The sequence below is a fragment of the Lampetra planeri genome, chromosome 9 (genome assembly GCF_965212315.1).
Source record: "Lampetra planeri chromosome 9, kcLamPlan1.2.h2, whole genome shotgun sequence".
Lineage (NCBI taxonomy): Eukaryota > Metazoa > Chordata > Hyperoartia > Petromyzontiformes > Petromyzontidae > Lampetra > Lampetra planeri.
Window position 1 is genome coordinate 12,095,359 of NC_136115.1, and position 12,833 is coordinate 12,108,191.

A 12,833-nucleotide genomic window follows, 5' to 3' on the forward strand; every position below is an offset into this window, starting at 1 on the left:
GTCAATGCAGGGAAACAAGCAGCAGAAACACCACGGCAGGGCCCAGCACCAACAACCATGAGCCCCAGGGATAATCCAGGGCAGCCAGGGCAGAATGAGTTCTCGCATGGCATCCAATACCACTATCTTTATTGTAGGGCCTGCTGCATTGCATCACGCTAAAACGCAGGTACCCGACACTCGGCGCTTAATTTAACATTTAACATTTTCCAGAACCAACCAACCCCAAACCAAACCCGGTCACCCCCGTCGCCCCTTCCCCTATAGCGTGGGGTGGGGGGGATAGTTTCCGGAACTGAGTCCCGGACAGCTCCGAGTCAAATTAAGCCCTGCCTACAACACTGCAATGCACCATCCCCATAACACGACAATATCCTTGCATTTAACTGCGCTTAAGATCACTGCAAAGCGCCGCTATTGCCTGCACTGAAAAATAAAAACACACGAAACTACACTGGTACAGTACTAGCATTACATACCACTGGTCTGTCCAGCCACTGGCAATGATCTGCGCAGTTCTAAGCGCAATGTCGTGCACTGCACTTACACACTCGCTCTCAATGTCTAATCACACAATATTCACACCGGATTAACAAAGCACAATGCACTGTAATGTATTAAACTGCAGTGCAGAACCATCCAGAAACAGCACGTGAGAGACGGCAACGTCTTTGCAAGGGGTGGGGGGCGTTGCATTGATCACATCCGATAGTGATGATAACCACCCTACCCTGCACTGCAAAGCATTACCCCACACTACCGCACTGTACTCCACCATTACGCCACAGCACCCTGCACGGCAGTGACAGCAATCAGAGCAGCACCACTACCAGCAGCAAACAGCAGCAGCAGCATCATCATCAGCAGCAGCAGGACCGCCCCACACTGCACTGCACCGCCCCGAGCGTGACGCACTGCCTGCTCACCGCTTCGCCTGTTCGCTCGCTCGTTCCGCGAGGAGAGGAGAAAGGGGAGACGACGAGAAGGATCAAGATGGAGGAGGAACGCTGCGGTATGAGACTCGCTCCCCCGCAACGCTCGACCGGTGCCGGGGCGTGCAGCCTCAACAGCCCTCTGAGCCCCTGCGAAGACGTGGCGGCGCTGGGGAGCCTGGAGACGATGTGCATCGGTGGTAAGCGAGGCTTCTCTTGCCACAACCTCCTACTCCTCCACCATCTCTCGCTTGCTTTATCACTATTGCGTGCGGCTACCAGATGCAATGGTCACAGGCCACCACCCTCGTGGGACTGGCCAGATATCAGCAGCCGAAGCGTCGAGGCTTTGCTTGGGGAGGTGAGTAAGTGGGCAATTACCTTTTCCTGCTTTGCCTACCTTATTGCCCTCTTCGCCGGGGAAATGGTCTCATCAGAGAGCCTCCCTCGGGCCCCGGGAATTAAATGGTAAAATGTGGGCGCTGTCCTACCTCTGTCCAGTGCAACGGGAGAGAGAGAGAGGAGGCAGCGCTCGCAAAATCCAAACGTTCTAATTGCCTTCGTGCGATGCGGGGCAGGCATTGCGCAGTCAACGCGGCCAGTGATTTGTGTGTGCGTACCTTTCAGCAGCGTGTGCCTGTGTGTGAGTATACAGTATATGCATTTACGTATGCATATACTTGCGTATGCGTGTATCGTGTGCATGTTTGCTTCGGCATACGCATATCATATATGCGCATTATATACTGTAACTACGTGCGTTCCACAGTATATATATACGTCCACACGGTTACGTGTGTGCTGCATATAACGTGAACGTGTTACATACAGTGTATTGTAAGCGCATGCCGTCTCTGTGTATTTTCGTGCTTTTATCTACATTATCTGATTACACCAATGCATTTAAGCCAATTCAATGGTCCGCGTATGTACGCGAGGGTTATGCAATTGACACGGGTATTGCATGCATGCGTCCGATGAGCATGCATGCGTGTGACGAGCAGGCATATGTGCGCGCTTTGGGACTTCAGCACCACGGACAGCGGCAGCGGGACATGGCGATCCCCCCCCCCCCGCTTTGGCTTCATTCATTGTTGATACGGCATTGCGATTTCGGCGTGGATTGAATGGTGTGCTCGTGTTTGGCTCGTGCGAATTGAAAGGCGCTCGCTGGGAGAAAGCTTCAGCAGCAACGCGGCCCGTGTGCGCGTGTCTTTATTGCCGCGCGCGCGCGCGTTGTCAACATTAACAGCCTGCGCGTTCGTTTGCGACTCCCATGCCGCCCACGTGTACCAAGACCATTCACCGCAATTAAACCGGGTCAGAGTCCGCCGGGACGTTGCTTCACTTAGTTGGGGGGGGGGGGGGAAGGTGGGAACCTTTGCAAAATGACAATAGAGAAAATACCTGTACAGTTTGCTTTGTGTTAGTCATACGTCAGCATGTGTAATTCTGGTGCGTGGTGTGTCTCTGTGATTCTGGCGTGTGTAGTTTATGTGGCGTGGTCGTTCTACTGACGTGCGTGTTCCAATGGTGTGTGCAAAGTGCATTCCAGTGATGTATATGAATGCGCCCCAATCGTGGGTGTGTATATTATAATTGTATGTAAGCATGTGTGTCCTCCCAGTAATGTGCGTTCCAGTGATTCCAGCTATGTCAGGCTGCAAATGATGTATTGTATTCCAGCGATTTTTATGTGTGTCGCAGTAATGAATGCGTGGGCAAGTGTAGTGGCTAGCGCACTGCGATACACACATTGCCACCCGAGTTTGATTCCCGCTCACGACCAATAACAGTGGCGAATATTTTAACTGGTCCTGGGTCTCCCCTAGATCGACTCGGCAATAAATAGAGAACCTGGTGCAGTGCGTAACATCAGCGCAGGGGACACAAAGGCGGTCTGGTGTGGTGTTGCCCACCGAACTCATAGGTGCTCACCTAACAGTCTGTTAAAGACTATACGGAGACTCTTTGTCGTTATGGGCAATACCAGTGATATTGGTCGCGAAAGCCTACGTGTTAAACTTACCAGTGATTGTGACAGTGCAGCTCACCAGCTATGGCCACGTGCAAATGGTTGCAGCTGCAATGTGTATTACAGATTATACTCTACATAACGTGGGCAGAGTTTTTTAGTCGGGGGGGGGACCTCGATAAAGATTATGAATGGAACATTGTAAACTTGCACTTCCCAAAGTGCACAAATTTACCAGCGTGCAAAGCAATACTAACCTGTATTAGCCGTGTCTCCACACTGAGCAGACAGGTCATGTACTAGGCAATCCGGGTCAAGTACAGTAATATTAATACTGCGTATAAAAAAGTCGGGTTATATCTCAATAGTTTACACTTGTGACTAATATAATAAACAGCACACTGGATACGGGTTAAACTTGGTTTTAATGCCAATAAACCGTGATATTTTATGAATTTCGGAAATACTAGGAGGACACTGCACCCATGAATTCGCTTGGTATTTTGAGAATTAAATACAGATGTATATTCAGCAATCTGCCTTGAGTATTACATTCCAAACACGAAGGCCATGCGGTAACCAGTAGTTATTACTGCTCTAGCACATCATTGCTGGGTTTGCAGACAGTATGCAATGATTTTCAGTGGCTTTGGGAGGCATTCACAAACCAGATACGGATTGACCATGGCTGCTCCCGCTGGTGTTGATTGAATGTTTTTAATAAATAACCATACAATATTTGCTCTTGGTGTGTGAAAAACAGCACTCATTTGTATTTAAATAGAGAGTAGTAATTTAAAAAGTCTATTCAAATGCAAGTATCGACGATATTAGGATTTAAAATAGTAATATTGTACAGTGTTTAAATGCTAGCGTATCTAAAAATGCTGCGAAGAGAAGATACAAGAATACAAGAAAACATGGAGACACAATTTAGACTTCACAGCTGGGACAGACAATGTCACCTCCCTCCCTCCTAACAGAGACTGTTGCAAACAATTCACCATATGCACAACCCTGATGGTGTCAACCTTTCCAAGTCTATCCCAACATCCAGTCCTAAAGCTTTTACAAAACCCCAAACACGGATGATTGCCTTCGTTAGTGAAGTACATCGTTAACATTTGCCAATCGTAACGAAAGTTATTACAGCTGTACTTCATCACATTCTCATGATCAAAACAATCATGTTCTCCATCCACTGCTGGATGAAGGCTTGCCCGTACTGTCGCCATCCATCATAGTCCCGCGATGCAATAATCTAGCTCCTGCACAATGACTCATCTCGTCACTCCAGCTCCACAGTGGACATCCTTCTCGTGTGTGTTCAATCCTTTAGCTGCCACTCCATCATTCATCTCGACCGCCGGCTGCCATTTCTTCAAGCAATGTATCCTGGCCAAACCCACTTGTTATAACAGTCAATGTTATCTTCTTGGATCTTTCGGTAAAGTCACGTAGAATGGAAATAATAAAATAATAAAAATAAAACATAATAAAATAATTCTCACGACGTTTCGGCCACAACGCAAGCAGCCGTCCTCAGGTGAAGAACAGATCTGTCGAGAAGACAGAGTCTGACAGACCTGTTCTTCACCTGAGGACGGCTGCTTGCGTTGTGGCCGAAACGTCGTGAGAATTATTTTATTATGTTTTATTTTTATTATTTTATTATTTCCATTCTACGTGACTTTACCGAAAGAACCAAGAAGATGAATCCCTGCAGTCACGAAAGCTTTAAATCGAAAGTCAATATTACGTCACTAGCTTGAGTATTTTTTTTTATCCACATTTTCTTATTTCTATATCTCAGTGTCATCCCAATCATGCATCTCCCCATGCTTCTTTGCACACATTTAAGCTTTTGTTCCATTCTCTTTGTAAGTGTTCGTGTTTATGATCCATATGGCATTGTTGTATTGATCTTCATGAATAAGTTGTGCGTTTCACCATTTTGATTGTCTTTTCTCAGCGGTTGTATTGTGGACCCACATTTTTTTCCATTTTAAATCAAAGTGCTCCTGGTTTGGAGGTTTAGAGCACTGACTTTAACCGGTTGAAGCTTAAACGGTAGGAGACCTGACTTCATGCTATTCAGGTATCACTCCTTCCCCGAGACAAAACACATGGCTACATCCAATCCACTTCACAAAAAAATCCATGCTGCCCTCTACAAACCAAAAATGTGTCGCAGCCTTCCAAATAAATTTAGGAATACATCTGCTGCAATGCATGTGTCCTGTCTCACCCACAGCAAGGGTATTTCTTGAATTTTTATATCATGTTGTCACTATAGAAAGAATGTAGTTGGGGCCCGACTGACATGAGCCTACTAATAATCGTAGCTCGGCATGTGTGCGCATGTAACCATCATTTAACACATGAACAAATTTGGCAATGGGTACATTTTTACCAACTGCTCACTACACTGCGACGCATTAGCATAATGCCTCCTGCCCACAGCCCATGCTCTCCAATACATCTGTCACGTGCATATCCTTGCCGCACTTACTCCCTCCTTCGGCTGGCGACATTATGCAGACCGTGGGTGAACGGGCCTTCTAATGGTTACTTAAAATGCTTCCCCGCGTGCTGGCCGCCGCCTGAACACATTGATGGTTGTGTCTGAGGCTCGTGTCAGTTGTCTGACTATCTGAATCTCAGAATGCGCCATCTCCGTTTGTCAGAATGCGCATCTCTGCGCAGCTTTGCGGTCTTTTGCTTTTTATGGCCAACAGTTACGCCGGCTGTTAATGTGACGGCACGAACAGGCTCGAATGTTCCAAAGAAAATGACCTCTGGCGTTAATTTCACCATGCAGCGTAAATAAAATAAGCAGATAAATAAACTGAATGGTGAACGCATTTCTATAATTATATAACGTAGCATATTTGATAACTCAACGCAATATTCATGTGAACAGCTCTATATGAACGCCTAATTGTGATTAAATATATATTTATAAACTCATAAGTATTAAAGATACATCAATTATTTCATAAGATAATAACCACACACACGTTTAATAACTAAGGTCATTGTCACTCTTCAATAGTTTTTTTTGCTTTCTGCAAATGCAGAGGAAAATGTATGTAAATCAAGAACCAATCGTCTTAACAACTCGTTCATCCGAGCTGCTAGTGCCAACTCGAAGTGTAACAATCCATACCCTCGCCCCACCCGCCACATCCTCTCCACCACTCCCCCTCGGGGTTCGATGAATTATCACAAAGCTGCGCTTTCCCACCTCCCTTGCTACACAGAGAGAGAGGGATTTCGATGTAAAGCTTTCGTGACTGCAGGGATTCATCTGCTTGGTTCTTGCGTTGTGGCCGAAACGTTGTGAGAATTATTTTATTATGTTTTATTTTTATTATTTTATTATTTCAATTCTACGTGACTTTACCGAAATAACCAAGAAAAGAGAGAGATGTTCATCACATGACAATCAAACTGATACTTTTAATTCTCAGAGCTGGGATTGCGCAAAATTCCGTCCAAAACCAAATTAACAATGCTTTTTGTGTGTGTGTGCAGTCGTTGGCAACTGGGCTGAGACCATGAAACTCGCACACTTGAGAACCCGCCTCAATCACGGGCAGTTGTCCGAATTAGAATCCAGGATCTCAGCAGCACCAACTCAGCGCTCTGACCTCTGAGCCACCTTGTAACAAATATATATATACTTTTGTTGTACATTGTGGTGAATGACAGCCACTAATGTCCGAAAGGGTTACGTGAATTCATTACATATAACGTATAAAAATCTAAATACTTCAATTCTTATGCTTGAGAATTGATGAATGTAGCATGTGCTTAATGATTGAGATTAATTAATCGTATTCTTAGGTTTTTTTTTCGGTAAAGTCACGTAGGTAAAACATTTTTAAATTTAAATTAATAAAAGTAAAATAAAAATGAAATAAAAATCACATCAACCTCAACCAACTACAGTCCTTTTTCCTACGTGACTTTACCGAAAAAACCTAAGAATATGAATACTTGCAGTCACGAAAGCTTCAAATCTAGAATTAATGAATCGATTCATTAAACACATTATTTGGCGATGATGCAGTTGCTGCGCTGGCAAGTGGCGCACGGGCACAGATAACAACAGCAACACTGTGTCCTTAAAAATAAACTACATACGAGGTGACGTTTATGACAGTGGCCCCTCTCACGAACATGTGCTCTGAAGAAGAGCCATTGCCCAAAACGTTGCCTTCTCTATACTTTAACTTGTTACGGTCACAGTGTTTATTGACACATGTGCTGCGTTTTATTTTAATTATTCAACGCATCCTTATCTTTCTAAAGCCGACGAGTCCTCCTTTTGTTTAACACATAATCACATCACTCCCGTGCGCAGCTCATAACCGCATAACCACACCAAGGCGCTTCCCACGGTTCGATCGGCAGGACGTATCTTCAGCGCACATCCCTGCCCGACTTTTAAAATCTCGCGTGGCTGGCGCTGCTGGCGCTGCTGGCGCTGCTGCTGATTTTATTTAACCTTCTTGGCGCACCACTTTCTCTCCGGCTTCTTACACCGTGAATAAAGGTGATTTTGTGCGAAGTTGTATTCCTCATTGTATTTATGGATGTATATTTTAAAGAAGAAAAAAATGTGTGGACTTTTGATGACTTGGACAGTACAGTGTTTGATTATGGACATGGTGCATGCATAGCTGGCTGGAGCAGAGGTTCAGTGGGATCATACATGGCGGTATGACCCTGGCGACCTGTGTTCGATTCCCAGCGATGTCTTAAGGTCAGTGGAAAGTGATGTCTCAATCGCTGTTGCACTCCCCAATATTCACCAACCCCCACTGACACGCGCGGTGAAATATGGTCAAACAACCCCCATAATTCACATGGCGTGGTGGGAATTCCTTCATCACACAGTGAGTTGACAAAGTGCTGTAAATTATTATTTCAGAGATATTCTACAGGAGCCCCCAATCACCCAGTTTGCAATGGAGGTCAGTCTACTGTCAGCTTATTGGATGTCTGCACAAATGGCTGTACATTGTTTGTATGAATGCATGCATAGCAGTGCATTTTTGTAAAGAGTTATATAATGTTGTTTAATGTAGCAGCAAAATCGTATCACATTATGCAATGCTAATTAAAGTATGTGCTGCAGTATTATGATGAATATTGTATCATCTACAGTTCATAACGATAATTGGTTTGTCTTCATGCTGTATAAAATACAGTCTTTTAACACGTAGGCTTTCGCGACCAATATCATCCATAATAGAGGTTTTTGGGTTAGATCGCGTAAATATATAAATGTGTCGTTAAAACCCACCACCACCCGACACAGCCAACTAGTAAGGGTTGTCACGTAAACAGAACTTGCCAATTCGTCACTCGTACAGCACACCGGTGTGTTTGAGAGCCAAGCCACAACATTTACAAAATGAGTACGACGTTTCGCCAGTAATTACAACTAGCTTCATCAGGCGACAACCAGATTTGTGGAGAAGTCTTACTGTTACGTTCCTTATATAGAGGCGTAGACGTGTTGACCACCATTTTTGTATAGAGTCATATAATGTTGCTTAATGTAGCAGCAAAATCTTATCAGATTATGCAATATTAATTAAAGTATGTGCTGCAGTATTATGATGAATATTGTATCACAAATCTGGCTGTCGCCTGATGAAGCTAGTTGTAATTACTGGCATAACGTCGTACTCAGTTTGTAAATGTTGTGGCTTAGCTCTTCAACACAGCGGTGTGCTGTACTAGTGACGAATTGGCACGTTCTGTTTACGTGACAACCCTTACTAGTTGGCTGTGTCGGGTGGTGGCGGGTTTTAACGACACATTTATATATTTACGCGATCTAACCCAAAAACCTCTATTATGAAACACAATCCTTTGTCCATGCACTGCTGAATTAAGGCCACCCCATGCAATGCAAGATATGGGGGCTGTTTGACCATACTTCACCATGTGACTCAGTGTGGGTCGGTGAAGGGAAGGAGAGTCCCAGGACCGGTTCAGATATCACCCGCCACTGATACTCGCCATTGCCAGGAATGCAACTCATGTTGACAGTTTAATAGCGCAAGTGTGCAAACCACTGTGCTATCGCTCGAGCCAATGCTTGTGATTGCACTGTACACATTCCTAATAAATCATTTACTTGTGAAAATAATTCTTTAACATCTAACATTTACATTGATCGCTACGTGCACATGAGATACGTGTTGCTGTAACCTTTTGCCCAAGCATGCTTTAGAGTTTTACTGCCAACTTTGGTTAATCCCGTTGAAGGTGACCGTGACGCCAAGACGCAATGCAACGCATCTGCACACTTTCATCTGATAACTAATAGGGCTGTTGACTGCATCACTATGACTTTCAGATGTACGGTTGTTCTCTGCATTCGTATGGCTAATCCAAAACTAATATTTTATATTTTGAAGCACCCGCAATGGCATTTGCCCTTACTTGCCTCGCGAGACGAACTCGCCACCTGTATTAGGCCTGAGTGGTTTTGTTGTTGGCACTGCTTCGTAAAGTGGTCCATGATCAATGCACTCGCGAAACTCCAGAGCTCTTGCCGGTCATTTGCGTCATCGCCACCTGCAAATGAAGTGCACGTGTGAGTGACTGGAGCCAAGGCCATTGTCCATGACATTACGAGTAACGCCGCGTTTTTGTGTGGGCTCACAATACGTGCGTGGGAACATGTGTGCTCAACTCTATAACGGAGTTCATGAAATATAAAAAAAAAAGTCAGGGGGCATAGGCAAAATGTTTCCGCTACCACGATGTCTAGCGGGCCAGGTGGCTGATCATTGCAAAGATCAATTCAAACCATCGAGGACACTGGATGGTTTGACATCCTTTGTCAACCTGATGTTTTTTGCAGTCAATTAGTGACCCGCACTCGTCTCAAACGAATTAATAAATAATTATCACTCAAATTAAAACTGAAAAGGTAAGGGTTTCATAGATATATAAATTATTCAAAAAAATACTTTAAGGGCTTTGTAAATTAAATTATGGATGAAGGCCTTCCCATCCCGCGTTGGCCCTGAGGGTTGCTTGATCATACATCACCATTCTGGTCAGTGCGGATTGGTGAAGGGAGGCCAAGGACCGGTTTAGATGTCACTTGCCACTGCTGTTAGCCATGGCCAGGAATCGAATTCAGGTCACTGACCACTGCAACACTGCGTCACCCCAGAATAGACATGTGGGTGCCCTTTATTTATGACCATTGAAGAGTCCATTGAGGAGTCTCTTTTTCAAAGGAGGCCTGGGGTTTAAATACATTCTGCAAGACAGCATACTCCCGTTTTGTAAATCAATATAGGAATACACTCTCTGTGAAAAAGAGTTTTTATACCTCATCGGATCCTCCAGTATAAATAAATATTCTGATTCTGAACAAAATGCAATTGCAAATTAATAATGCCTATTAACGATTATTAAACGTTTTAAATAACAATAAAAAAACAAATACATCACTTTGTTAAGCCACCACTGAAAAATTCTTCCCTATGATGGTTGATGGACTGTATTTCATCACACTGGTCAGTGCAGGCTGGTGGAGGTTGTTTTCAGTGTGCATTAAAAGAGCAAACCAAAGTGCGTGTATCCCGTGTAAATGTTTTGTGTCTGTAAATGCAAATGCCAGATTTGCAAAACTTTGTTTTCAAAGTAGCTGCCCTATTCCTCTCGGCTGCCCAAGTGTAATCAATAGAAGCCATCTTCTTGGTTCTTTCGGTAAAGTCACGTAGAATGGAAATAATAAAATGATAAAAATAAAACATAATAAAATAATTTTCACGACGTTTCGGCCACAACGACTCTGTCTTCTCGACAGACCTGTTCTCCACCTTTGGACGGCTGCTTGCGTTGTGGCCGAAACGTCGTGAGAATTATTTTATTATGTTTTATTTTTATTATTTTATTATTTCCATTCTACGTCACTTTACCGAAAGAACCAAGAAGATGAATCCCTGCAGTCACGAAAGCTTTACATCGAAATTCAATAGAAGCCAGTTGTGTATGGCACAAGTTGTTAAACGTGAGTAATAATTTACAACGGAAGGGCTAAATACACCATTTGAATTAATCTGAGTTAATCTCAAAATTAGTTTATTGAACTGGCAAAACACCAGGGCCCATACTCTTTGGTTCTTTCGGTAAAGTCACGTACGTATAAAATAAAATAGATCACGACGTTTCGGGCGCAATACAAGCGTCCGTCATCAGGTGGGAAAGCATGGTCTGCTGCTGATGCAGACTGTTAAAAAGGTTTGAAATGGGTGTAGCCCAAGGGTCATAAAGAAGTGGCTGAGTCTTGTGATGTTAATGTGAGAAATTAGCATGTAACTGGGTACGGAAGTGGCTATGTTAGCATGATGTTATCTATATGAAACACCTACTGCAGTTAAACCTGACTGAGGTCAAGTAAATGTAATTACTGCTTAGTAACTGTCCAGTGGCCTTTGTTCACAACTGCTGGGCCAGACCAAAGGGCTGTTAAAACAATCTTTCTCCACATCTATAAATTGTCAGTAGGTAGCTTTGTAAATTATCTGATTAATTATGAGTGTGCAGTGCACGTAGAGTAAAGGTGGCCAAGAGTAACAGGCTGGATGTGTGTGTGTTGAATAGAATTTGTAATTGTACCTGACTGATTTCCTGTTTTATCAAAATAACACGGGAATAGTCCTAATTGCAAATCAATAGCTATTTCATTTACATTTTATTATTCTATGTGATTGGATTCCGTAACCTTTTGTTGCTTTATTCGTTTTGGTCCCCCCCCCCCCCCACATTATATTCGAGTTGTGCTATCGGCGTCATGTCGTGAGATTAAAAAAAACCCATTTGGAAAATCGCATCGAGCTCCGCATGCCATGCGTCAGAGAGCGGCCTGCCAAAGAAATTCGTTTCACCGGAACTTCTCCCCTCAAAAATCTTTCAAGCGTCCTTTTTTTATTCGTTACACAGCGTGGGGTGCACGCTCCCACCAGCTCGTGACGTTGCCTCACGGCAAACAACTACGTTTTTGTCTTTTTTTTTCATTCTCAAAACTGGAATTGTTGCCAAGTCAAAGCGCACAACTGCATTTATTGTGATGGGATTGTGTGTTTTTTGTGCGCTCATTGGTCACAACATCAACACACTACACTTGAGAAATCAGGTTACTCACCGGACAACCATCAGCATTTAAATATAGGTTCTCAGAGATTAAAGTTCAACGTTTCAACCTCTGAGCAACCTGGCCACCAACTTTTTTTGATGTTTAAACATACATTTAGCAAACATTTGTCAAAAATAATACATTTATATTTATCGTATATGTGTATATACTCAATAGCCTACTAGAATGTCCACATTGAATGCTGAGTGTAAGTCATTGCTCATGCACAAAACAGGCATGTTAATCGTTTATTCCTGAAACAACACATTACCCTTAGACCTTTCCTAGATCTGCACCCTGAAGGTAACATCACTGCACATTCCGACATTGCATTGGATCACCCCCAGACCGTTAACCTCTCGCTCTGCGTTGATGAAGGGTCATTGCGCAAGACATTAAACGGCCACTGCATTCATTTCGCAGTTCTTAAGGCAATGTTCGTTGATGGCGACAGTGATGACGCATTTGCAGTCTGCGGTCAGACCCGATGGTTGGTGCTGCTGGGTTTGTGTCACGTCCTGCTCATTTCTCAACACTGTTATGTGTCCCGCTTGCCACGCTGCACTGTGTTCACAGCCCAGCAATTCAGTCAAAGCGATGAATGTCGGGAGAAATGTACGCCAGGTGCTGTAGACTACTAGTGTAGAGGCTTGCGAACAACTGTGACGTTCGTCGCTGCTGGGATCCTTTGCCAATGTCGGGCTGCCCATGTTTTCAGATCACCAGGCGCGACCACGGGAGCCGTTGC

At 44.0% G+C, this 12,833-nt stretch overlaps 1 protein-coding gene across 1 annotated transcript in view; it reads left to right on the forward strand.

Annotated features, from left to right (window-relative positions):
* Positions 1-788: 788 nt before the first annotated feature.
* LOC144720697 (phytanoyl-CoA hydroxylase-interacting protein-like) overlaps positions 789-12,833 on the forward strand; it is a 28,242-nt gene continuing 16,197 nt past the window's right edge. Inside the window, exon 1 of the mRNA XM_078597666.1 lies at positions 789-1,132. Within this exon, the coding sequence (XP_078453792.1) occupies positions 994-1,132 (139 nt within the window). The 5' untranslated portion in view covers positions 789-993. The remainder of the gene's footprint in view (positions 1,133-12,833) is intronic.